General features: G+C 40.7%; 4 protein-coding genes across 15 annotated transcripts; 2 read left to right on the top strand and 2 right to left on the bottom strand.

Moving 5' to 3' along the window:
• The first annotated feature begins 27 nt into the window (after nt 1-27).
• Nucleotides 28-5,779, top strand: LOC124204783. Its single transcript, XM_046601992.1, has 17 exons — nt 28-167; nt 374-445; nt 516-566; nt 624-932; nt 1,013-1,135; nt 1,216-1,436; nt 1,498-1,890; nt 1,964-2,143; nt 3,326-3,359; nt 3,424-3,588; nt 3,662-3,770; nt 3,846-3,944; nt 4,002-4,255; nt 4,323-4,487; nt 4,562-4,821; nt 4,896-5,168; nt 5,237-5,779. Exons 2-17 carry the CDS (start codon nt 376-378, stop codon nt 5,459-5,461), a joined length of 2,931 nt encoding a protein of 976 aa, XP_046457948.1. The 5' UTR covers nt 28-167; nt 374-375; the 3' UTR covers nt 5,462-5,779.
• Nucleotides 5,750-7,877, bottom strand: LOC124204780 (1-acyl-sn-glycerol-3-phosphate acyltransferase epsilon-like). The gene is made up of 7 exons (XM_046601988.1): nt 7,701-7,877; nt 7,374-7,584; nt 7,228-7,306; nt 6,959-7,161; nt 6,585-6,837; nt 6,385-6,508; nt 5,750-6,304 (listed from the first exon to the last, which is right to left on the bottom strand). The coding sequence occupies exons 2-7, from the start codon at nt 7,578-7,580 to the stop codon at nt 6,073-6,075; spliced, it is 1,098 nt and encodes a 365-aa protein (XP_046457944.1). The 5' UTR covers nt 7,581-7,584; nt 7,701-7,877; the 3' UTR covers nt 5,750-6,072.
• Nucleotides 7,878-8,521: 644 nt separating this feature from the next.
• On the bottom strand, nt 8,522-10,856 carry LOC124204275 (cyclin-O-like). The gene is made up of 6 exons (XM_046601324.1): nt 10,453-10,856; nt 9,961-10,309; nt 9,652-9,837; nt 9,476-9,582; nt 9,317-9,397; nt 8,522-9,259 (listed from the first exon to the last, which is right to left on the bottom strand). The coding sequence occupies exons 2-6, from the start codon at nt 10,306-10,308 to the stop codon at nt 8,836-8,838; spliced, it is 1,146 nt and encodes a 381-aa protein (XP_046457280.1). The 5' UTR covers nt 10,309; nt 10,453-10,856; the 3' UTR covers nt 8,522-8,835.
• A 2,468-nt stretch (nt 10,857-13,324) lies between these two features.
• Nucleotides 13,325-24,888, top strand: LOC124205378 (cartilage oligomeric matrix protein-like). Of its 12 annotated transcripts, XM_046602791.1 has the most exons (21): nt 13,328-13,746; nt 13,933-14,109; nt 15,640-15,989; nt 17,085-17,226; nt 18,262-18,378; nt 18,983-19,021; nt 19,210-19,283; nt 19,372-19,429; nt 19,906-20,076; nt 20,254-20,373; nt 20,466-20,566; nt 20,641-20,859; nt 20,943-21,095; nt 21,161-21,265; nt 21,341-21,448; nt 21,598-21,615; nt 22,019-22,187; nt 22,253-22,430; nt 22,539-23,214; nt 23,293-23,530; nt 23,908-24,888. In XM_046602791.1, exons 1-21 carry the CDS (start codon nt 13,638-13,640, stop codon nt 24,003-24,005), a joined length of 3,420 nt encoding a protein of 1,139 aa, XP_046458747.1. In that variant the 5' UTR covers nt 13,328-13,637; the 3' UTR covers nt 24,006-24,888. The 12 variants fall into 12 exon arrangements, with proteins under 12 accessions (XP_046458748.1, XP_046458747.1, XP_046458751.1 ...); XM_046602792.1 differs by lacking the exon at nt 21,598-21,615 and having other exon boundaries at nt 13,325-13,746; XM_046602795.1 differs by lacking the exon at nt 18,262-18,378.
• Nucleotides 24,889-26,899: the final 2,011 nt, after the last annotated feature.

Raw genomic sequence — 26,899 nt, 5'->3', positions numbered from 1 at the left:
CCGTAGTCATGGATAGGCATGATTTTACCGACTAGACAACAGCGCTTGCCCAGCAGCTTTCAGAGTTAGAGAGAAAAACTGGAGCATTTCTACACTGGAATACTAGCTTGTTATGAATCAATTATTATTGGATAAAAGGATAAATACCGTAGTTTGAATCAAATCAGGTAAGAGTTTACAATAATATAGGCTGGATTTATTGGTTTGGAAATTTTTCGTACGTACGTCGCGCCATCATTCCGACGTCTAACAATAGAGTTACTGGTGTAGAAAGTTTGACAGTTCCCTTTATTAAATCTCAGTGTAGCCAAACTTTAAGTAATAGAGTGTTGTTATAGCAAATTTTAAATGATTGGATGATGTGGGTTTACAGAAATGAGTTCACCATCTCCAAGCCAACCTGCGTTTGGCTCATCACTGTATGGTCAGCAAACCTCAAGCATAGGTAATAAATCTGGTTACTGTTCTGCTTCCAATAGGTTCTACAACAAACTTTGAATCAATTTACCTACCAGGAATGAGTCATTTGTCAATACAGCAGCCTCCTAGAAATTTACCAGTTTCAGGTATCAAGAGTTTTTTTATTTGTCATCTGTTTAAATCTAATTTTTGAACTTGTGTAGGTCCAACCACCAGTGGACAGCTAACTTCCCCCAATCGTAGTGGTGGGAATGTCTTACCCCAAATGGGTAACAATCAGAGAATAGGAGTACTTGGCCAAAGAGCAGTTGGAGATAAGAGGCCTTCCATAGGGGGCTATGGACAATCCATGATTGGTGGTTCTTACTTCAACCTACCTGCATCAGCACCTTCAGGACTAGGACAAGCTGGGCTTGCTGGGGTGAGAGGAGCGTTTCAAGGATTAGCACATGGACAAGGAACACAGTCACAAGGAGTACAAGGATTGCAAATGCCATTTGGTATGCCACTAGGTTTGTGATTTTCCACCATAAATATTGTTCCTGTACTAACTTTAGCTGTGGTATTTTTGTTTTATTTGGTTGTTTTGCAGGAATGGATGGCAGTTTAGCACCACCTTCACTGGATTTATCTGAATTTCCAAGTCTGACTAATAGATCTATGGGCCCAAACGAGAACGGTGGTAGTTCGTCGCTAACAGGGAGATCTAACTATGGTAGGCCGATTTTTTTTGTACAATATAACAATTTAATACGGTTGTTAATTTTGATTTTTTTTTAATCCTGAAACAATTAGTGGGAATTATTAAAACGCCTGCGTCAGAAACGACGGAATTTACAATGAGTAATGAGGATTTTCCTGCTCTCCCGGGTACGCAGAACAATGACAACAACACATCAACTGGAAGCGGTGCTGAGACGAGCAAAGTATCTAACACGTCCACTTCGTCGTCATCCGTCAGTAACACCAACTTAAACCACAGTAAACGTGGACTTCAAATTAGTGCCGATGGGAAGGTAGGATACTGTCGTGGTTAATAAATCCATGCGCGCTTACATTAATCATTTGATGGAACAGGTGACGAACATACCTAGTAACATGGTAGCAGATCAGTTTGGAATGGCGGGCCTCTTGACATTTATTCGAGTGGCAGAATCCGATTCTAATCTGGTCTCTTTAGCCCTCGGATCTGACTTAACGACATTAGGTTTAAATCTTAATTCACCGGAACCATTGTACAACAACTTCGGTGGTCCGTGGGCTGAGAATCCCTGTCGGCCGCAGGATATAGACTTTCATGTCCCACCTGAGTACCTGACCAATGCCGTTATACGCGACAAACTTGCCCCAGTGAAACTTAATCGATATCAAGAGGACCTACTCTTTTATCTCTTTTATACCAATGTTGGAGACACGATGCAACTTGCTGCCTCTCTCGAACTCTACAACAGGGACTGGCGCTATCATAAAGTATAACTTTGTTGTTTCTCTCTTTTTTTTCGATACCATATTTATAAATATTACTTTTTGTGTTGAATTTTAGGAGGAGAGATTGTGGATCACTCGAGTACCCGGTATGCCACTCATGGAGAAAACCGGGACGTATGAGAGAGGCACCTATTACTGCTTCGATCCTAATAATTGGCGTAAGGTCGCCAAGGAAATGTTCGTCGAGTATGAACGCTTAGAAGATCGGCCAAGAGATTTGCAGATGCCGGCGATGGTCTTACCTTCGGCTGCACCACAAGGCGTGTAACACAAGCTGGATAAGAAGTGAAAGTAAAAAAAGACCTACCAAGAATTATATATTAATATCCAGCAAGCAGCAAGCAACAGAAGACGTCATGGGATCAGGAGATCCAAACACAAAACCAATTTGTACTATTGAATGCCACAGTTTTTTTTTTGCGGTCGAAGCTCTTGTGTTCCCTCTTCTTTTTGTCTTAATACACGCCGTTATCTCAATTATTAATCATTTCCGCTTCCTCTTTTTACCAAAGATTATTTACTTCGTTTTTAATGACCGTATCCCGCTTAAGTGTTTCCGGTTGCTGGTTTAATTGATACTACCGCCTTCTGTTCAGTTTCTCGTAGCTTTATCAATTTACTATATCTAAAAGGTTTTTTGAACCGAGAATCAATGGAACAAACGGCTGGGAGTCGACCCAGGTTTCATTACCACTTTTAGTCGTAATACCTCGGTAGAAGATAAGAATTTTCAACATGTAAATAGCGATGCCATGTTTTTTTACTTACTGTACAAGCATTGGTTTGGTTTCATTACTACTAGACTCGCGATAAATCGTTGGCTTTTTTTCTTGAACAAAGACGAGGAAAAACGCTCCTCTGTAAGCCTATGAAACTGTCGTCAGATGTCAGGATTAACACTTGCGCCATTGGCTCGTCGTCACACTCCAGAGTGGAATGACAGCTCTCAAGTGTAGAAATCCAGAAACATTTATAAGTTGATGTATTATTTATTGTTCGCTCGTTCGCGATAACGAATCGGATTCCATAAAAAAAAAATCTATTTTTAATCTGTTGTGTTAGTGGAGTGCTAATGGCTCTAACCATCATTGAGCCGTTATTAAGCTAGCAGAATTAGGATCGCTGCCCTTGTTGGCTTCTCTCTGGGAGGCATACAAGTTGCCCGATTTGAATGGAATTCCCTTTTAATGTGTCGTTTTTTATTTTCTGAAATTATTGGCCAAACTTTATCTTTATATATTTTTAACTGTGCTTCCTTCAATCTCCATGATTGGTTGAGTTTTGCTACATTTTGTGTATAAAAATACGATGGTGGTTTCTTGCTCTTTTTACATTCTGTTCATATGAAATCAAGTTTGCCTCAAGAGTGTTTCAGTTAAAAATGGGTAATCGTTGCTGTAACAAAGTTCCTGTGCAGGAACCAAATTACAGGAAAGCAGATGGGAGGAAAGGTTTGTGCTAAAATTTGTGTAGGTCTAATTTATGAAATATAAATAATGATCGTTTTTCTTTTAGTGTCTGGGAATGGAGATATTGGATTACCATCCAATCCTAGGATTGATATTCAATATCCTGGAGGTGCATCTTCTAGACTAATTCCTAGTCAAGACATTATTCGCCATCCTACACAAAGTCCAATGCGACCACAAACAAACTCAGCCAGATTAGAAACTCCAAATGGTTTGTTGATTTGACTATTTTTTTTTGTTTTTTTTTATTACATTGTTTTTATAATGAATTATTTCAAATCTAGGAATGATAGGTGCCCCTAGAATGTTGATTGCTCTTTATGACTACAATGCTAGAGAAATTTCTGATATGAGCTTTAGGAAAGGGGATAGGATGGAATTGCTGGATGATAGGTATGCATCAAGCTTTCTTGTGATGATTTGTAAACATTATGTTTTTTATACTAACATTAATATATATATTGCCAGTGATTCTGATTGGTGGAAAGCCGAACATTCTGCCTCCAACAAAGTGGGATATGTTCCGCGAAACTTTGTTGCATTGGAACAATCAGTGGAGAGCTATGAGTAATTTAAATATTTGATTGTTACATTGATTTAAAATAATTTTTATCAAATTTTTAGTTGGTTTTTCGGTCATATCGGCCGCAAAGAAGCCGAAAAACTATTACTGAGCCAAGAACTGCCGAGAGGAGCCTTTTTAATCCGCTTTGCCGAGCACATTCCCGGTGGCTTTTCCTTGACTATGCGGGACTACGAAGAAGAGAGAGGGCCGCATATAAAACATTACAAAATCAAATGCCTCGATCAAGGTGGATATTACGTCACAACACGGCAGACATTCACTTCGCTTCCGGAATTAGTGTCTTCTTATATGCGTATGCATTCATGTATTAAAGTTCGTGAATGGCATCAAATAATATAGGTTTTATTTTCATTTTTAAGGTGAAGCCAACGGTTTGTGTCATACTCTTACGGTCGCGTGCCCAAAACTTCGTCCAACCATTTGGGATTTGTCACCTCAGACTCGAGATAAGTGGGAGATTGACCGCGCAGAGCTGGAATTTATTCGTAAGCTTGGCAGTGGTAACTTTGGCGAGGTGTGGTATGGTAAGTTTAATGAGTAGAACATGCACGAAAAAAAAAAACGGTACGTTGTAACTTCTTCGAAAATTATCGTATAGGAAAATGGCGCCACTGCTACGATGTTGCCATCAAGACTGTGAAAGCCGGTAACATGTCATCGTCCGATTTCCTTCAGGAGGCTTCGATCATGAAAAAGTTTCGCCACCCGAACCTGGTTGCACTCTATGCCGTTTGTTCGAAAGAGGAACCCATCTTCATCGTGACAGAATATATGAACAAAGGTTCTCTGCTCGATTTGCTACGTCGCGATGAAGGAAAGGCCTTGATTTTTATGGAGCTTGTGTACATAGCAGCACAGGTTAGATGCTTTCTAAAAAAATAACTGATTGATTGGTGGAAAATCTATATTGGATGCAAATTTATTTGTTGTAGGTTGCAAGTGGAATGTCTTATCTGGAGTCAAGACAACTCATTCATCGGGATTTGGCGGCACGTAACGTGTTGGTGAGTGACGGTTGCGTGGCCAAAATCTGTGATTTTGGTTTGGCGCGGCTGATTAAAGACAACGAATATTGCCCTACTGCTGGAACCCGATTTCCTGTTAAATGGACTGCTCCAGAAGCAGCTCTATGTGGCAGATTCTCCATTAAATCTGATGTGTGGTCTTTTGGCGTACTACTCATGGAGCTCTTCACTTACGGACAGGTTTGTTTTATCTGCTTTGATTGTCGTGGCATCTTACAGTATCTTATTTTTCCTATTTTCTATTAAAGGTTCCGTATCCTGGGATGCACAACCGAGAAGTTATTGAAAATGTCGAAAAGGGCTACCGAATGCCAAAGCCTGTCAATAATCCTTTACCAGATGCTCTTTATCGTCTTATAATCTCATGCTGGGAAGCTGAACCTGACAAACGGCCTACTTTTGAATTTCTTCATCATTTCTTAGAAGACTTCAATATCACGTCTGAAGTGCCGTACCGAGAGGTCAATGATTGATCCAGCAACGGATCTGCTGATGTTCCCGTAACATCTACAATTTGAACCACTGAGATTATACAATTTGCGGAAATATTTAAGAAAGTGACCATGGAGGCTCAGTTTTGTCAAATGATTGTCGTGTATTTTAATTGTAAGAAGTGCTTTCCTTTTAACCAGTAACCCCTTCATACAGCAATGGCCTGCATTTCTTTCTTTCTTGGACCCTATCTATCAGCGCCCCTTTTCCTAGTCATATTCTTTGGCATGAACTTTCAAAGCGTTCAACTCGATTTGTATGACTTTAAATTGTCGAAAGAACAGGAGTATTATGTATTACCAATTGTCATAATTATTTCTATTTGACGAAAACATTTTCAAATGTATCAGCTATAGATATCTTTTCTCGGTGAACTCACGGTTACACGCAGATTGTTTACACAGCGCAACATAAACATAGTTTATAGCTATATGAGCGAAACTTGACGTCACTATTAGTACTTGTCCCCACGATATCTTTCCGAACCAGTTACACGATGTGAAACAAACCACGCAAAAATAGCGTGAATAGAATTCTGGCAGAAATATTGGCGGTTCGTTTGTGGAAGAGGACAGCGTCATATGTTTTAGATTTAACAAACAGATTTGATAGCAAGTACCAAGTATCCAAATACAGTGAATATCAAGATACTCTGCACCCATAGAAGTCTCAGTCCAGGGAAGAAAATTAGAGGCAAAAATGTTGAAATGAAGAACAAGAAACTTGGAACAGTAGCGGCATAAGGAAGAGCATGGTGATTCTCGATGGTTCTTAGTTGTGCACCCTTTTCAAAGTATCCGTGTTCGTAAAACCGCGACACAATTCTACAGAAAAAAAAAAAAAAAATCTTGCATGAGAAGCGGAGCAAAAACAAAATAAATTTAAAACAAAAGAATATACTTACTCATCTTTTACAATGAACAAATTATGCATCCAGGTTTTGAAAAGAGCTTCATCTTCAGGAACATCCTCAATAGGAATACGCTTCACGTGAATATACATTTCTCGATTTTTGCCGAGGAGAAAATCTACATTGTGTTGAATATTTTGTTATAGCATATTTAAATTGTGTTACTGGATTAGCTAAAGTTAAAATGTTTTTACCAATGAGTTCTGGTGCTGGAGTTCTTTCTTTCTTTTCATTGAATGATCCAGAATAGACGCAAGTTACATCATAAATTGCGTCCAAATTACTCCGTAATTTCGCAAGAGCGAGGAAGGAACCTCTGTACCGAGGGGTCAAATGATTAACGAGTGGTTTGAGCCCGTTGGCGTCAGCTGCCTTGTTTGACTTCTTTATCAGATCGTATTCATTTGGAGCAAAGCAAGTTCCTTCAGGAAATATCACTGTCCATGACTGATTAGTGAATGAAAGAATTAGTGAATTCATTCTCATAACTCAACTAAATGAAATCTAAAGTTTTGCTAATTTGAAACAATTAAACTTTGAAAATATAAATTAGTTTTGGAGTTTTTACCTTGATTTTTGGATCTCTTAAATACTCTAATGCAGATTCCATCTTTTTTTGCTTAAAATCCCCACGTTTCACATAAATGCAACCATGTTGATAGAAGTAATGTCCATAGAGTGGCAGTGCTTGAAGAGTATCTTTCATGACATATCTGAGATGACCTATGCTTCCTTGTCTGATTGCAACCATGTTACACACAATCCAATCAACTGGAAATATTAGTATTTGACATTATGCACATTTAATACTTGGTGATTTGAGCTATTTGTTATTACCTGTAGACTGATGGTTACCTAAATAGAGAACATTTTCTTTCTTGCTAAATATGCTATCAACATCTCCACTGAAATAAACCTTCATAAAGGAATTTTTAGCATTAAACTCAACTATTGTTTGAATAGGAAAATATAAATTATATTACCTTTTGACCAGTGCAGTGTTCAAAAAAGAAGATCACCATCCTTTGGTACATTGAGTAAAGGAAGTCATCACCATCCTGATACTTCCATTGGGGCAAAAACAATGAAATACCTCGCCATAGGAACCACAGCAGAAAATAATTTGGTGCAGATCCGGTGATGACCACCACGGCAAAAACGTACCGTATTTTAGCAATAAGACTCATCATATCCCTAAGAAAAGTAAAGATCAAATGAAAGCTGCTCGTTGAGTGCAACGTTTAAGTAGGGCATGGATAGCTAGTATTAACAACACAACAGGTGATAGTAGAACAACTTTTGGTCGTCACCTCTAAACAATGACCCCTTCTTCCAACGGTCAGATCTATAGATTTTCCGATAGTAATCACTATGTGAATAACGAATATAACGTCGGACGCCGGTATTTTTATATCCGAGCAGTTACGCGTACTTTTCACTATCGAGATTCTCGCCTACTCTCATGAAAAACTGTTTTCCGCCCTCTGGTGATGGGACGTTACACTACTATTTCCCTCCGGGACTAGGACACTAGGTCAGTGATATCATACCAAGAATTTCAAGAAAAATCGATTTAATTGATTGTTGCAAATTTATTCAGCATCTTTATAGCCTATAGCTATGTAAACTGCTGGTATAACGGTACGCTTTATTGGGTATATTGAACGTAGGTGTGCAGCAATTTTGCAAATGTAATATTGTAAATGATTCAATGTTGATTTCATGTCGCTTTCCAGACTTCCCGATCGCAGGGAAGGCCCCTTCCCCTCAACCCAAATGATATTGGGGTGGAAAAACGTGAATGAAACTGCCAAAACTGGTTCCGTGGTTCGGTTTCACTGACAGAGGACATTCAACTTCTCTTTTTTTTTGCATTTCAGATGAAATGGTTCATTGCCCATATTTCTATAAACTTTCTTAAATATTATTGCATGTTTACAGCATCTAGAGTGAAAGTTTTAGAACTCTTTTTCGTGAAGAAATTCCAATTTTAAATGGCCAAAAAAGGAATGACGTGAACACGACAAGCTAAAGAATAGTGTGTTGGCTACGTGATCACAGTTTAAATCTTAAAAAAAAACGAGTCTCCGAAAAATTTATAAAAAATTTAACTGATGTAACTATCATTTTGTTTAAGTGAAAAGAAAAAAAAAATATTTATTGAAAATAGTAGGAAAAAAATGAAGGAAAAGCATGCAAATACAATTAGGAAATAGGGTATATCACGAATTATGAATTCATTACAAACAGTATCATCTTCAATAGAACCTGCAAGGAAAAAACTAATGCACTTTGGAATGAAAAATAAATAGACTATTATAGAAACAAGAAAACGTGACTAGGTATTGGAAAGAAAAGGTGCAGGTGTAAATAGAATTTGTAAATATATAGCTATTAATAAATCTCTAAATTTGACGTAACCGTAGTCTAATCAAATAGAACGATTCAGTGCGGAGTGATGGAAAAATCGGCAAATTGTTTGCAAAAATCGACAGACCCAAACAGGTCGTACGCCACTGGTGCAAAAACGTCACCCACAAGTGACGTCGAATGGGTGGACGTGGCGACCGATGACTGGGCAGCGGCGGCTGCAGCCGAGGAAGCAATGCGAGCAAAGTAGATGGATTGCTGACGCCAAGTGTGGTGCCACAGGGTCATGTCAACGTAACAGCGCTGGATATCGCCCAATTCCGTGCTGCCGCTGAATAGTTCGACCAACCAATAAATCGGCTCGACGGGCAACACATTAGGCAAGAAACGCTGGGCCAAGCAAAGCGCTGCGGCCGCCACCGTCGACGGCGGATAATGGATCAACTCGTAGTGCACCAAACTGTGTTCTAATAACTGGTGGAACACTTCACGGACGCCGCTGATGTTCAAACAGAAAATGTTAGTTGCGTTCATTTTAAATGATTTAAAGACTCACCGAATATCAGCGTTGTGCTCCCGCGTGAACGTCATGTAGTACTCGAAAAAATACGAAGCCGTTGGTGCGCACAAATGAAAACTGGATGAGAATATCGATTTTTAGTTGGCTACATTTTTTTGAATTGAAAATGTTTAAATTATTTACGCCAGGACTCACTCGAGTTTTTTCAGCAGGCAAATCTCCATTTCGCGGATGAGTTGCGCGGAATAAGAGTATCCGCTGAGACCCACCAATTCGTCAATTTCCGGCGGACTGGGTTCCTCCTTCACGGTCACAGCAAGTAATCATTCGTTAATTCTCAAAAGAAAAAAACATTTAGTCGGAAATCGAACCTTCTTGGCGGCCACCAGGATAGCGGCTAATCCAAGGAGCTGCAAGCTATCGGTCGACACCATAGAGACGGCCAGAAATCGGTCAACAAAGTTGATGGCTAGCAGGAAAGTCTCAATGTCGTAGCCGAATTGACGGTTCACCTTGCCCAGCCAACTAATCAGTTCCGATCGCATGACCGAGGTTACCTGATGAACCAAGTAAACAATTCAAAATCAAAATTCTTATTCAAGAAAAACAAATGAATTTTCAATCGATTGATTTTATTCCTAGTCTTCGACGGATGACTCCATCTAGCGTTGGAAACTTACATTGGGATGGTAGGAAAGGTAGTCGTTGACTCGATATTTCGGCTGCAGACTGTGTTTCCACTGGAACTGATCGTGCAAGTAAGGCTGGGCCAGTAGGTAGGACTCGTCGGCCAGCAAGTCGGCATAGAAAGGATTGGTCGAGCTGACGAGGAGACTCTTAGGCGACTGGGTGAATCGAAATCCTTCCAAACCGGAAGCAGCAGCAGCAGCTGCGGCGACAGCAGCACTGACAGCAGTCGGAGATGGCGGCGGAAACGGCTCCGTGCAGAACAAATCAGTCAAGCTTAGGCGGTGGCCGGCTGATGATGGTGGAAATGGATCTTTACATTCCTCAGCTGTCTGGTTCATCCTTATAGCAACACAATCCACAAATAACGATCAAATGATTCACCCAGGGCACTCAATCAAACCCACCCGTCAACTCACGTTTCCGTTCGCATTAGTAATGTGATCTATATAAAAACTAGATGAGCACATCGGCTCCAAACTTACCCGCGAGTCGGCCGAGCCAGAAGTCAAAAGCACGATCCCGCTCCAAATCGCTAAGGATCGCCTTGGCTTCAGTTAAAAAACGAATGGCAGTGGACGAATAAAAAACGATAAAATAAGAATCCAGATCTGACTGTGAGCTGACCGCGCGATGATTGACCAGAACAATCCTTCACGTCCACAAATGCGAGAGTCCGAAAGGCAAGTGGAGATTAAAACGAGTTGAGAACGACGACGAAAAAGCCACAAAAATCAGAGAAATAATCAAAGTTGACGAACACGACGACGACGTGATGACAATCACTTGACGCTACCAAGATCAACGGGTCACTGACCTCACACTGTTTCTACTGAGAGCCCGGCTTTGACAACTCGGTAGGTGTAAATGGCCAAATTCTGAGAAAAAGGTAATAGGCCGAGATCTTTTAGCCAACGAAAAAGGGGGTAGTTATCACCCCAGGCGTGATAGAATCACGAAAAAGAAAAAAAAACTTCTCGGGTCAACGAACTTGGCCGGAAGCCATTTAAATATTAGAATCGATTAATTAATCAAATACAAATAAAAGCAAATCACTTACAAGTAAATTTGAATAAATTGTAGAATTTTTTCCAATCATTATTGCGTCTTTGAAAAAAAATTATTGACGAATGGTTTTCATTTTTATGCAAAAGAAAGTATTTGGATGTCAACAAAGTTGGTTATGTAGATTATCTGTGTCGTTGACCTCATTATTGTCAACAATCTTTTGTCATTCTCGCGTTTTCTACCCCCATCCTCGTTTTGTTCATTTTCTTTTATTGCTTTAGTTCCTTTTCTTTACCATACATTTCTGTTGTTCTCTGATTCGGCTGAATTTGAGCGCCAATTTTTTGTTGATTTGGAATAGTGCTCAACTCTTTCACGTATTTCATTTGTTTTTTGTTTTTCTGTTTAGCCGATATTTGAGTCAAACAGGCGCGGCTTTGACCAACAAATTTTACTTTTTTTTCATTTCAAATCCTATCGTAAGACAAACATTCCAATTTTCTTGACGCTACATATCGTCCTTCATACGTTATTACATCAACTTGTAACGTTTGATGAGTTTACCACTCACGCGCCTGGCCGCGGAATTTTTCGTCGTCCGTGACTGTGAGCGCGCGGAGTGTGCGGGGTGGAGATAATCACGTCGATCTAAATTCATCTGCTCCCCGATTCTTAATTGGACTTATTTGGCCACAGCAGTCTGATTACTTGGCGTCATCGCAGATTCATATTTTTCTAGATGGACGGAATGAAAAGAACTCGTCATCGGGTGTGGCCTTTGCCTTGTGAATAATGACGTCACGGCCTTGGAGGTTGGGAGGGGGCGGTGTATGTATATAGGATCTCGTTTGCTGATTTACTTTAGAATAAAACTTCCCTCCCAAAAAGTCTCAAGGCAGAAAAATAAAAATAAGAAAACGATTAAAAGGTGAATAACAACTTCTTATTTCCTTGAGGATTATTATTTCTCATAAAGAAAAAGCTGTTGGAAACCGAAAAAAAAAGAAGTTCATCGGGATCACTTTTGGGTTAAAAAAAAGGATTATATCCTAATATACCGTGACACGACGGAGCGTATAACACGAAGAAGAAGAAGCTATATAGCGAAATAGTCTTGGACGAGTTAACAACAAGAAGGGCGTGTTATAGGGCGCGTGAAAGGCGAGAGAGCCAAGCGTTTGGAGCCAACAGTCATCCAGTCCACCAGGAGCCGTAAAGAAAACAGAAAAAAAAGGAAAAAAAGACACAGAGGGTGGAGATGGCATCCAGCCCAACTCTAAATTTGTTCGCTCCAAAATTCAAAATGTTTAAAAAAAGAAACCGTCAGTTGTGTTGTCTTGCGTGTTTTTTTTTCTTCTTTTTCTTTTTCTTTTTTGTTTCTGTTTTATTTTTTTATTGTGACGACTGCCGAGTGAGACGTTGGGGTTCTGCTTTTTTCGACCGACTCGTCCATATACTATACTATTCCCCATGTGCGTGTGCGTGTGTGTGTGTGTCTCCGACGATTTCTATTCTCAGTTTTGTCCGGAGTCGTCAGCCAAAGATTCCATCTGCTTTTTTTATTTCCCGTGCGAGATTTTTCGAGATTTATGGACGTAAACCGGGAGCGAAATACTCCGGACATATAAAGAAGAGAGGCAAAACGGGCAGGAGACAAATTACAGCTTTCGGGAAATTGTTGGGTGTAACAACTCGAACATGAAAAAAATAAACCAACCCCAAAAAAGAAATCAAATCTTGTGTCGAGCTATAGACCATAAAAAGAATCTTTTTTTCAAATGGCTGTTTTGTTTCTTTCCTCGTGATCGTTAAGGAAATAATCTATTCGTCTCGATTTTCACGAGCGAGAACTGATTGATCGAGGTCAAATCAGGTTTTTTGTTTGTCGATTCTTTTTATATTTGAAAAAAAATTCGTCGATGGAAACGAGCAGCGAGCGGGGGAAAAAATGACGTAATAGTAAAAACAGCCCGGTCCGTCATCTCGTGACGGTTTAATACATATTAGATACGAACTCGTGTTGTTATTATTGTTGTTGTTGCAGCGCTGTGGGCTACACGCTATATTAAGTCTTGATGATTAAAGGAGCAAATGAGCAGAGAAGGCCAGCACATTGAATCATTCCGACTCCATATCACTGATGCTGGGGCGGCGTATCTTATATGATAGCCTCTTCTCATCTATGCGCGCTCCGCGGTTGGATACGCAGAAATTGCTGCACAGGATTTTTTGTGATGTCGCTGCGCCTTTTTTTCCTCTCTCTCTCTCCACCCTCCCTCCCACCTTCCCTCCCCACCTCTCACCCACTCCCGGAGTGCGTAACTGCTGCTGCTGTGTGGCGGGAGAAGGAGGAGCGACTGGTAGAATGAGCTGAGGGAATCCAGACGGTTGCCTGTTCAGTTGCTGGTGTGGTACGGAGCCGAGGTGAAGCCAGTCATCGGAGCTCTGCGGTGATGAAATCTGTCACCGCCACATAATTTTTTTGGGTCTTCTCTCACAAAAGAATATCAAACAGGAAAAAAAAGAAACACTAAAAGAAACATTTTTTTGATTTCGATTGAGAAGCAGACGGAAGTCGTGTTTGTATTGTTGTTGTTGGTTTCACCCGCGTTTTTGGAAGCCGGAGCGGAATTCATTCCGCGTCCACGCCAATCACGACGAAATGGTGAAGTTGCTATTAACTAGGATGCTGGCCCTGGCCGGCATCTTGGCATTTCTGTGCACTCTGGTGAACGCATCGACTTCTTCCTCCCACCTTCATCACGATCAAGGTTCGTTTCAAATTTCAATTCCCGTTTCTGTGTTTAAGTTTAAGCGTATAGTAGCGCGACACATTTTTTGTTCTCTTCTTATCAACATTTCGTTGATGACCTAATAATTGACATGTCTGCTATAGAATTTCAAAGCGAAACCAAAAAAATAAAAAGAATGAGTTGAAAGAATTGATTGTTTGACAGGTTTATCGGAGAAACTATCCGAGGTGGCGAGCCGCGATGTCGTCTATCTCTCACTGAAGCAGGTCACGCCACGTCGTCGGGCCCGTCCAGCCAAAGAGACTTTACTGTCCATCGAGCCGGCCCAGTCGATAGAGCACCACCGTTTTTCACTTCACGTCGATCGTCGTACTAAACGAGGTACCATGATTCTTTTCTCTTTTTCAATATTCATTCCTTGGTGACGGCCAGTTTATGTTTAATTGGCAATCATCTTTCCCAGTTGCTTTCAATTTTGTGTCGTGTGTCGAGAAACGATTATTCAATCTATAGTCTAAATGTGTAGGGCTGTCGTTGTAGGATGGGCCGCGCGGTCTAACTCAAAAAGAGAATAATAGCGTCCGAAACCAAACCGTGTCGAGTCCCCCCTTTTGAAAAAAAAAAAAAAAAAACTAAAAATCTCCGAATATACATATAGGACGGCAACGTCAACCTGATGCTTTTTTTTTTTCTATAACTAGTATATACATATATTAGTGTGACCTTATTCCCAAAATAGTCGACGCCCTCTATTCTCCATCCAGCAGATGAGCGGAGTAGAGCACTAGCAACCGAAAAGGCATCATTACGAACAAAGAACGGGCGAGAGAGACGAGAGAGAGACGAGAGTATAGCTATAGACAACCAAAAGAAGACGGCAACAAGTTATATACCCCAGAATACCATCATCGTTATCTATACGCTCTCTCTCTCGTCCACCATAGGCTGCTGCTCTGCTCTGTCTGTCTCTCTCCTAGCAACTTTTGGGTTATTGAGAAGAGGATCGTCATTCAACGTGTGCAGAGTTTGTCTCGTGGGTTGGCCAAAGTTCGGCCAAACAACGTCGCCAATGAGGAGAGACGGACGGTCGAACTCTCCTCTGCGCCGCGCGTCGCTCTCTGAGCTGCTGCAACTCATTTCGACGTGTGCGCATAATGACACACAAAAAAGGTCCATCCATAAAAAAAAGTGACAGGGGGGAAAAAAGAGCGACAGCAGCCGGGCAGCCCCAGCAGCAGTCGAGCCGTATAGGTGAAAATGCTTTCAATCCATCACGAGCGAGCTTAAGTGTATTGCGCATTCCGCCAAGAAAAAAGCTTAGACACACACACACACAGTTAAAGACCCGAAGCGCGCCTGGGTTGGTAACTGCATCAGCTCTCTCTCTCTCTCTCTTTCTTTCGTCGTCTCCCATTCCCGAGGATAAGACGAGCGCTCAACAGCTCAGTAAAATATAAAACAACAAAAACTGCGTGCGCGGTCGCTCGTAAAAATTTCAACCAAATAAAAATACAAAAATGGTTGAACGAAAACAAAAGCAGAAAAAAACAAGGCGTCCAAATTTTTACAGTCTACAAGTTTGTATGTAGTACGCAGGGAAATAGAAGAGGCAAAATACGTCTATACAAATGAATAGGATTTGGGTTTTTTGGGGATTGAGTGGCGTGTTATTAACTAACGCGATTTAAAACGCGCGCGCAATTCCCCGCGCTTCGTAACCGACGACACCCCATTATATTTCTTAATTGAATTTCTGTTGAAATCCCGCTGGGAACACGAAATATTTACGTATATACGTCTTGTATGTATTTTCACTGGGAAATGAAAGCGCGCTTGCATGTATACGTACATAAACACGATCCATCGTTAATCTGACATTTGCCCGTTGATATTTTGACACCCCCGAAACAGTCATCGTGGAGACGACGGACGCCAAAGGAACGCTGCACTCGTCCTATCTGTTGGTGGATGGATTGGAGCATCGCTCCGTCATCGACAACTTGGTGGTGGCCATCCATCAGTCGCCAGTCGGTCAGAAAAATCGCCATCGACAGCCGGTCGAAGAGCTGCCGACGGATGAAGGTGTCGCTCCGGCCGAGTCTGTCGACAAGGAAGACGGACAGGACGATCCTGCCGTCGACGACGACGATGATGAGATCAAGGCCTTCGTCTATGTGGACTGTCAGCCGGTGGGCATCATTTCACTGGCCGGCTCTCTCAGGCACCTGATCCAGCAGTCGCCATCCGGAGCTCTTGTCGCGGTAAATATTTCAAATCTTAATATTTAATCCCGCGCGTGATTATTTCGTTTTCGCATTCATTTCACGGAGAATTTCGAGTTTAATCAAGGACTTTTTTAAAAGTCGCAACTTTTCTCTAAAAGGTCTAACTGTTCTGGTGGGGGGATTTGTTTAGCTGTTTCATTTTTCCAAGGATTTCGCGTGTAGGTCTTAAAGTAATATCGTCGGTTGTAAAAAAAAGAAAAGCAAGCGTAATGCGAGATAGAAATCATTCACTAAAATATTTCTTGGTTATTAAAAACGACGACCTTGCAGGCTTTGTAATAATCGTATATTTATGGAGCTAATATCAAGCTGGTTTCAAACCTTGAATATGGGCGGTGGGGGGCTAGAGGAATGAAACTATTTCAGGTGGTATAGGCGTCGGCGCTGATCACACTGGCGAAATGATCGATTTATGGATCGGCTTTACTCGCCTCTGCGAGCTCCAGTCTCGGACTTATAAGGCGAAGTCTGATTGACTTATGATCATCATCAACAAGGAAATCGTGTTTGTGGTTGTTATTTTTGCAAGTCTGCGTGCTAGATGCAGCCGCTCCCATCCACAGCAGTGGTTAACCAAAAAAAAAAAAAAAACTGAAGAAAAATGCAGAAGAAGAAAAAAAGATCAAGATGAATCGACCCGTCCTACTGGTGTCTCTCATGTTCTACCAGAGCCACATAAACACAAACAAGAAAAATAAGACAGAAATGTGAGAGCATTGTGTCGTCTATGGGCAAAGGTGGAGAACAGTTCTGCCGGATCGCCTTATGTAGCGACAGGAAAAAGAGGAAAAGAAAAAGAAAAGAGAGATCAAATATCTTGAGGGGCGTTGCTGGCTTCACCTCTCTTTATTGGCTGACAAGTTCAACGCAAACAGCACGGCATAATCTATCGAACCCATCCACAAAGGATTTTTCTTCCCATGAGATAAAGATACTTGGCCACCTTTTTTTCACAAGCGTATATTAAAGCCAGGATTTTTCGGTTCAATTGAAAAACACAATACCAAATTTGAATCTAAAGTTGAATTTCATTTTTTTCCGGTTTGCTGCTGTTTTCTCGTGATTATATAGTCTCGGGATCGGAGGTTCCCCGTCACGGTAGACTCTGACGTGCCAACGGACAAGGTCTTGAAGCGTTACGGATGCCCTGCCACTGCCGACCAGGATATGCAGGCCGTCCAAGCCAACGAGATTTATTCTTACTCCAGACGAGGTAAATATTGCAGTGCAGTCACATGATACACCTCCCAGCGTATAGTAGATTATGTACGTTCAATCTCGGCCGGCCCTTGTCGAGACGGGACTTTAGCCCCTCTCGCAGCGTATATATACCAAGATAGAGATAATCAAGATGAACGATTGTGACTCATTCGGAATCTCTTATATGGCCGGACAACATGATAAGCTTATTTACTTTACATTTTAAGTCGACGCCATTTCCGCGTTGCAATGAAAAGGGTTTTTTTTCTTGATTTAAACATATAAACTGCATTTGCATCTGGTGCAGTAAGATCCATAATAAAAAAGCCATTATGCATTAGGGCATGTGTGATCATAAAGTGAACAGACCCCGAAAATAACTCTTTTTCAAAATCCTAAGTAAATACGGTTGACGTGTAACTGAAAGCGTGTCGACCCCAAACCGACAAGGCAATATTTTCTGGGAATCTTTTTGGGAGCCTTTGAATTGTTAGAAATGGTTCGGCCTGTCAAGACAAAAAAAAAATTTTTGTTTATGAATAATTCATTAGTCGAGGGGTATGCTGAGCGTGACTGGCTGTTGAGACCATCACGCACCGCGGCCGCCTCGACACTCCTTATTGGGTAACACGTCACCTTGAATGGATCCATAACTTGTCTCTCTAAATGCCCTCACGTCTTCCATCGCTTGCGTAAAAGATTCAACGGTTGTACACGCTAGGACGTTGCATTGTCCAGCAGTCCAGCACCTATACAAATGCCAATAAATACCAATATAAAAAACCTATAAGGTCGACTAAAAAGTGAAATAAAACAAGGGAAAAGAAACGCCTATTAAAGCTACTTAGTCGGATATTACTACTGTACGTCTGGAAAATGCACGTTTAGCTTTCTCTTTTCTTTTTCCCCCCTGTAATGAGATGTGAATTTATCTGACATATTCTGATGCTTAACTGTGATTACATTTGGGCTGTCGCTGCTGATGCTACTACACACACGGTGTTTCTCTTTTGGGCTTGATTTGGGCCGCATCGTTGTCATCGTTTAGAGACGTACGGTCCGGTCCGAAATTGCGCCAACACGGTGACAGGCCAAAAGTGTCCGATTTTCAGCCAGCCGACCATCGTTACCTCATCCACATCTTCCTCCTCTAGCGCGGTGAGAGGTAAGACACCAGCAGTGGAACTAACCATTAAATCTGAATAAGAATTCCTTTGGACTGATCATTGTAAATTATCAAACTTATAAATTGCATGTGTATCATTCATTTTTAAATAATTTAAACGTCTCTATAGATTGGTAGACACCCCCAAAAAATTAAATAATGGGCTTAACTTAAATGCCTTGCGAGACGTCTTAAACCAAATTTTCATTTTGATATGTTGCATTCGAAATAACAGAGGTTGAAATTTATTCGGGATGTTTATCTTATCAAGATTTTTTTTTTTTTTTTTATATAAATGGGAGATACATATTCCACAGGTTATTACGTTCTTTTGCATCCCCTATTTTCTTTCATACTTTTTTTTGTTTTGTTGGGATGTTGTGTACATATTATTCCTCTCTCCTCTTTCGTTGTCTTTATGAAGTTCGTTATCCAACCTTATATCTTTTTGGGGAATCTTATTTCATTAAAACCAATTTCTATACGGTTCTGCCTCTCTTGCTGGCTGTACTATTATTTTTAGTTTTACATACAATAGCCTATTCTTCTTTTGTTTGACCTGTCTTGAAGTAGATTTGATTAACTCGGGTGGGTTGTTTTGCAGGTGATATTCCCGTTGTTTCTCCGGATTTGGACGACCGAGGTAGAGAGCCTAATCCCTTTCAAACTAAATTATCATTTCTAAATTACCTTTTTTCTACGTTTCATTCATTATCAACTAATCCTTTTGTTCAGTTGTCTTTTGAAACTAAGCATCTTTCTTTTGATTTTTTTTCAACTTCGTTAATTGACTCTATCGACTCACCAACTGCGATTGATTCGCTGATTTAGATGGGGCTCTTATTAAAGTCATCAGCGAACTGATTGCTGCCATCAAAGAGCTGAAGGTCGAAGTCCAAGCCAACGTGCGTAAAATGAATATTCAAGACAATCTCGTTGATGATCTTACTCTGCGCTGAATGCATTAACATTTACGTCTATTGATTTTTACAGAGGCAAGAAACGCGCCATTTGAGGGACGCGCTCGAGAACTGCGAGGCCTGCAAACCAGGTTAGTTATTGGACAAAAAGGCAAAAGCCCAGATTGATGCGCGAACAGTATTAATTCTCTAAATCTTTTAAAAAAATACTACTGTATCTTGATTGCACACACATCAAATACTGCTGGCGAGACATTTTTGAATTAAGTAAAAAAAAAGATGACTGTACAGCTTTTCAGATTGCCAAAATGCCTGTAATTATTAATTTCTGAATAACTTTTTGGAACTACTCGAAACCCACGGCCTCGGGCCTACACTTAATTAAAGCTATGATGCAACGCGGAAAGTTCAATAAAGCGCCGTAGAATCGAAATGCAATGTTCGAATCATTACGAAAAAACAAAAAAATTACATCAAATGAAATTTCATTGACATGCAAAAAATCAAAACCCTCATTGTTTTCTAAAAAAAATAAAAAATAAAGAACAAACCATTTAAGCACAAGTACAGAAATCAAAACAAAACAAACACTCACTCACATGTCCAGGCAAACCAAAGAAGGACACTTGTTCGTCCACCCCACCACCTTGCTTCCCGGGCGTCAATTGCATGGAGACGGCCGACGGGGTTCGATGCGGACCGTGCCCGCGCGGCTACATCGGAAACGGACGAACTTGCCGGCCAGGAATCACCTGCGCTGATCGACCTTGTTTCCCCGGTATTTTTTCGTTTGCTAGTCGACTACTTTCATAAATTCGTCATTATAATTAAAATTCTAAAAGAAAAAAAAATGCTCGAACATTTAAAGTCCAAAAAAACTGCACGATGAATGTGAACGTTAAAAATAACAGCATTTAAAAACGTAGAATGATTTAATATTGTGATTAATGTGTAGGTGTTCGCTGCGTGGATACCGAGAACGGCGCCCAGTGCGGCCCGTGCCCGGCAGGATTCGTTGGTGACGGACAACGCTGTCGACCGGACAACGCTTGCAAAAGCAATCCCTGCTACGCTGGTTTGAATTCTATTCAAAATATTTTTGTGACAGTTTTTTTAAAAATTACAAATCGTTTTATTGTTAATTTAAAAAATGAAATCAAACAAAAGGTGTGACCTGTCAGAATTTGGAAGACCCTCCCTATTATCGGTGTGGACCTTGTCCAGCTGGTACGACCGGAAACGGAACTTTCTGTAGCGACATCGACGAGGTAAATTTGGCTGCTGCCGTCCGGCGTTTGTTTGATTAAACTGATTTGGAAAATACTTTGGTTTTTCTCGTTAGTGCGATTTAGCCAATCCTTGCGACCCGCGATCGCGCTGTCACAATTTGATTACGGGTTTCCGCTGCGATTCTTGCCCTCCCGGCTTCACCGGACCGGCCGTCCAGGGCGTTGGTCTGGACTACGCCCGCCTCAACCGGCAGCGTTGCGTCGACATCAACGAGTGCGCCGACGGGAAGAATGGCGGATGCGTCCCTAATTCGCGCTGCATCAACACAGAGGTATGTATAATACGGTTGAAAACATATCCCGCGCGTCATGGAAAATAGTTTCAACATCCGAATTCCATTTTTCTATCATGTAGGGTTCGTTCCAATGTGGTGAATGTCTGGAAGGCTTCTTTGGTAACCAGGCGGTGGGCTGTGAGGACACACCCGGGATGTGCCCGGACGGAACCCGCTGTGATGCCAACGCCGATTGTGAACGACCATCAGGCAACGGTCCGTACCGTTGCAAGGTATGACAAGGAATATGTAAAATGAAATCATTTTTACTCATTTCTACTATCGCCAAATTGTTTAGTGCAAAATCGGTTATGCTGGAAACGGTAAAGTTTGCGGTCCTGATCGCGATCTGGACGGTTGGCCCGACTACGACTTATCCTGCACCGATGACAAATGTCGCAAGGTTTTTCCAAACTGAAAGAAAAAAGCCATGTTAGAATTTATTTAAAAACTTTGCCGTTTGTTCAAATCTGTGCAGGATAACTGCGTCGACACGCCCAACTCCGGACAAGAGGACGCTGATCGCGATGGGATCGGAGATGCTTGTGACGATGATGCCGATAACGACGGTATCCCCAATACTCCCGTAAGTACCAGTCACAATTTCCCTTTTTTTTTAAATCGTACAGTATATTCGTCATAGCCCGACATTATATATTTTGTACATTAACATAGATGTCATTATTATTTTTAATTTTTGTTTTATATACCTATCAAATCAATTCTTTATTACAGCGCGCCCTGAGTGGTCCGGTAAATTCTTCGTTTGTGTTTGACCCAACAAGTGTTTTGTATCTGTATTTTTATTATTTGTACTTTTTTTTTAAACAAAATTTTTTCTGATGACTTAAATCAAAGAAATGCTAGCATGATAGCTTCCGTATTCGCTCTTCTGGTCACAAATGTCCATCTGAAATTCAGGCGAGAACATCATAAAAGAAACAAACAAAACAAACCTATAAAAAATGCCACGCTAAAAGTGCTGAATGACATAAAATGTGTTACAATTAAAAAGTCAAAAGACGAAACGAAACCGAATTTTCGATTAAATTACCCCATAGTTTCCCAACATACCATTACGCATGTCGGTGATCATTTGGATGATGATAGAGAAACTAATTTTATATTTTTGATTCATTTTGATGACCGATTTCAGGACAATTGCCCATTGGTAGCAAACCCCACTCAAACAGATTCGGATCCGGAAGGCTCTGACAAAAAAGGTGACGCTTGCGATAACTGCCCCACAGTTGCCAATTTGGACCAGGAAGACACAGACGGTGATGGAAAAGGAGATGCCTGCGACGACGATCTCGACAATGACCGTATGCAAATGAATTCAATATTATATTCCAGTTTCGTCACCCAATTTATTTCGTTTGGTATGCAGGAATTCTCAATTCTCGTGATAATTGCCCCAAGACACCCAATCCGGATCAACGCGACTCGGATGGCGACGGCCTGGGCGACGCTTGCGACAACTGTCCCAATACGCCCAATCCCAATCAATTCGACAGCGACAGCGATTTGGTCGGCGACGTCTGCGACACAAACATCGATCGTGACAAGTAACAACATTTGTTTTTTTTTTTTTTTTTTTCAAAACGGCGATCGTTATCTTGATGGAAAAATATTTTTCAAATTGCTTCTTTGTTTCTTTATTTAACACAAAACAGGGACGGTATCCAGGACTCTTTGGACAACTGCCCAACAATTCCCAACAGCGACCAGCGTGACGCCGATAACGACGGCCTGGGTGACGACTGCGATCCGGATGCCGATAACGATGGCATCCGCAACGAGAAGGACAACTGCCCGATCGTCTATAACCCCGATCAGGTGGATACGGACCGCAACGGAGTCGGAGACGCTTGCCAGGACGATCAGGATGCGGATAACGTGCCCGATTTCTTGGACAATTGCCCGAACAACTCAAAGATCTACGCCACCGACTTCCGCACGTACCAGACGGTCGTCCTCGATCCGGAGGGCGATTCCCAGATCGATCCCAACTGGGTCATTTACAACAAAGGTGCCGAAATCGTCCAGACGATGAACAGCGATCCGGGTTTGGCCGTCGGCTTCCATCGCTTCGGCGGAGTCGACTTTGAGGGCACATTCTTCGTTGACACCGAGATCGACGACGACTATGTTGGCTTTATTTTCAGCTATCAGGACAACGCTCATTTTTACACTATCATGTGGAAGAAGAACACGCAGACCTACTGGCAGGCAACACCTTTCCGGGCCGTCGCCGAGCCCGGCATCCAGCTCAAATTGGTCAAGTCTAATACAGGACCGGGTCAGATGATGAGGAACTCGCTTTGGCACACGGGCGACACCGAAAATCAGGTATATACAGTAACTATATAAAAATAGAGCCAGAATAATTTTTTTAGATTAATAATCGAATCGTAACGTGATTATCAGGTGAAATTGCTGTGGAAAGATCCCCGCAACGTTGGATGGAAGGAGAAGGTGGCCTACCGCTGGCTGCTGCTTCATCGGCCCAAGATCGACTTGATCCGTCTGCGTATCTTTGAAGGAGAGAATATGGTGGCCGATTCGGGCAACGTCTTTGACTCTACCCTCAAGGGCGGTCGATTGGGTGTCTTCTGCTTCTCGCAGGAGATGATCATCTGGTCCGATTTGGTTTACCGATGCAACGGTAAGTCATTAACCCCAACATTTCTTGTATTGAATAATTCAAACTAAATGGTCGGTATGCATATGAAATGAAGTCTATGATTTTTTATGAGTTTGACATCATTTATGTGACACCCGCGTGATGCTGTGTTGATAAATTATGGTCCCTCGTGCTTAATTTTGGCAACAGATTTGAAACTATTTTTTTTTAACCAAGCCAAAAATGTGCGTGTGTTTGCAGTTACAGGAATGTTATCAAGTGCCATGCTAGTTGACTATTTTTAGCAGGCTTCTTTGAGCGTCATTTGAATCGATTCTCGTCTGCTGGGATACAGCACTTATCATTTTTTAATTTCTTTATCTGATTTGTCTCTTTTTTCTTTTAATTCTAATCTATAGACGCCGTGCCTGAAGCCATCTACAAGGAACTTCCACCCCGACTGCAGAAGGAGGTACAGGTGGACCGCACACGGGCACCGAGTCTTTCCGCCAACTGAGCCGGGAAAAACCAATTTTAAATTGCTGCACGAAAATGGAACAAAAACAAAACAAAAGAAATTGAAAGAAAAGATAATCAAACGAAAGAAATCAGCATCTTACTCTTCACAAATTCCTCCAAGAGAACAATGAAATAAAGCCATTTGAAGAGGAAATCATAAAAAATAAATAAAAACAAGTCGACGACGTGTGTAGAGAAAATTCTGATTCTTGTTTTTTCATGGTTAATATGAATTTGTTTTGCTTTTTGTTGGTTTTAAAAATGGGAAGACGCAATCCCAGCCGGCCATTTTTCATTTTTCGTTCAATAGTTAACACATATAAACACAAGAAACGAAATATGGAAAGAAGAAGAAAAAACACGTACAAAAAAGTACATGCAAATTTTTATTGTTTTCTTTATTTTTGATCCCACGTTTTGAATCTTTTTTTTCTTATTGTCTTAAATGAATTTCGGAAATGAGAATGTTTTAAAATTTGTAGTGTCAACGACGATGTGGTGGAGGAGGTCAAAACCAGCTTGTAACCAACACTATTTTGTCTAAAAGCAGCGTATTAATATCAATGTATATCGCAATCACTGAAAGCAGAGAACGAAAAAAAGAAAACAAAGGGAAATATTGGTTCCCTGGATCCCTTTCACAATCAATGCTTGCTCATTATGAATATATATGCCTTTTTTCCTCTTTCCTCCCTCAACAACACACCAACCAAACAAACATATGAAACCACCCCCGCGAGCTCTCTATATCATCATTCATGCGCGCACGCTACAATTTTGTTACAAGGGTTTCAAATACGCTGCTGTACCGTCACACTGCCAGAAAACGATGTAACTACAAAATGGCTTTTTTTCCGAAATATACAACAGTGCCTAATCCATAAGTTGAGTATTACTTTTACCAGGATTCTTTAATGAAGCACTAAAAACGTTGATTTAATGATTTTTTTATGAATAACATGACTATCGAGGGGAAATAAACACGAAAATCTCACCTGATAAACGAAGGCATGTAGGTATTATCCAATTATGAACGGGAACTGGAGATGACTGAAATAGTGAAATGAGAAAAATTAAAACTAGTAATGACTCCGGCGAAACTCCATAAGCCGCCATGCTATAGCAATCACCAATTCGTGTCTAAATTTTATTTTGCTTAAATAAAACTTGCAACTTTGGACGTTAGCCTATTCTATAGACCTTATTAAGATCCAAAGGTATGGGTCAAGCCGACCCCTTAGCGGCGCGTTGCAGTGTGAAGGGGTGCCGTGAACAGCAGATTTTTATTTGGCTCGCCCATTGTGGTTTCCGCATAGGCTTTTCGGGTAAATCGTGCCCGAGGGAAGAAAAGGGAGAAAAGGAAAGTCTGGTCCCCTCTTTTTTTCATTCTTTCCTTTCCTAAAAATAAAAAAATAAAAATTATTATTTTATTATTATTTAAAAATAAAATAATTCGCCTGTAAAATAGTATATATAATATTTAACATTTTCAGGTGCAGACATCAACCGGTTGTCGCTGTGGTTAACATCACGAACTACATCTTCTGCGTAGAAAGGTTCGAATCCCAGTTACATCGTTTCTTTTTTTTGTTATTTGTTGTCTATTAATTTTGAAATAATTTAAGCTGGAAAAAGTCGCCATTTAGTTGTCTTACTGCGAGGGTCTCTCCTCGCTCGACTCAGTTCCAATACATTGGCGTGTACAACGACCCGCTTGTTCTTGTCACGTCATTACATGTTTGCCGTAAATTTACATTCTAATGTCAAGTACATTAAAAGATACAAGCAAAATACAAAAAAGTGTAGGGTCGGGTCAGATTGGACAGCAGTTTTAGGGGTGTATTTGGACAACACTAACTATAGCAATGGTAGGAGCTTAGTAGCCTTAGGGCCCAAATTTCTGTAAAATGTCCAATCTACCCCCTCTTTACAGAAACACTCATAACTCTTAAGTTTTTTACACGATTTCATCCATTTGGATGACTAAAGAATGGACGAAGAATTCGAAAATATTTTTTTAAAATTTTTGTCATGGATCATTGTGCCTTTAATTAGCACTGTCCAATCTCATACATAGCCTGTCCAGTTTGACTCCACGTTTTTTCGCGAAGGTACAAAAAATTGACTTTGTAAAAATCGTTACAACAAACGGAAAAATAAATAAAAAATATAGTAGGTAGACAAGAGGATACTTTACAATGCATGTAAAAAATATTTCATAAAAAAAAATACAAAAAGAAATAATTGAAAAATAAATTTTTTTTCCAAGATGACCCCGTTCTCCTCTATAAAGAAGATGAGCTCAAACCTAAACACATTATCAATTAAATATTGAAATTACACATAAAATGGCAACAAAACATATACCAGGTTGTGTGTTTTTATCAGAATTGATATCAAATTGATGACCGAGACTATTATGGATTTCCGTCTGAAATAATAACTGAAATCGTACCTGAACAAAACAAGAACAAATAAATGGACGTCAGCCTATGTGGTAACATCGACGGCTCGAGTTACACGAAAAAGGCTTCATGCAAGACTTCCACCATCGCGTATCTTCCGGGAAAAATCCAAATACATGCATTTCAGAATGGAGTCGGCCCTTTCAGGCTCATCTGTTGGTCTGGTATTAAAAAATGCAGAGCTCCTTCAATACATCAACATCTATTTAAGGAAAATCCTCATCTGTTGCGTTTGCGTTGAGTTTGCTGAAAAAGTTTACATGGATTTGGTTGTAAGTCGTGCCAAAAAAACTGCTACGCAAAGAAAGTGAGGAAGAAGGGATTAGAACACCATCCATGATTCCCCATTTTGAAGTGGATCTTCATGTTGATGGATTAGAGATATTCAAAAATTCGGAAAAACCAGGACTGAATTCTATTCTTGGTA

This window comes from Daphnia pulex, chromosome 10 (genome assembly GCF_021134715.1).
Source record: "Daphnia pulex isolate KAP4 chromosome 10, ASM2113471v1".
Taxonomy (NCBI): Eukaryota; Metazoa; Arthropoda; class Branchiopoda; order Diplostraca; family Daphniidae; genus Daphnia; species Daphnia pulex.
This window is presented reverse-complemented; position numbering and strand designations above follow the sequence as displayed.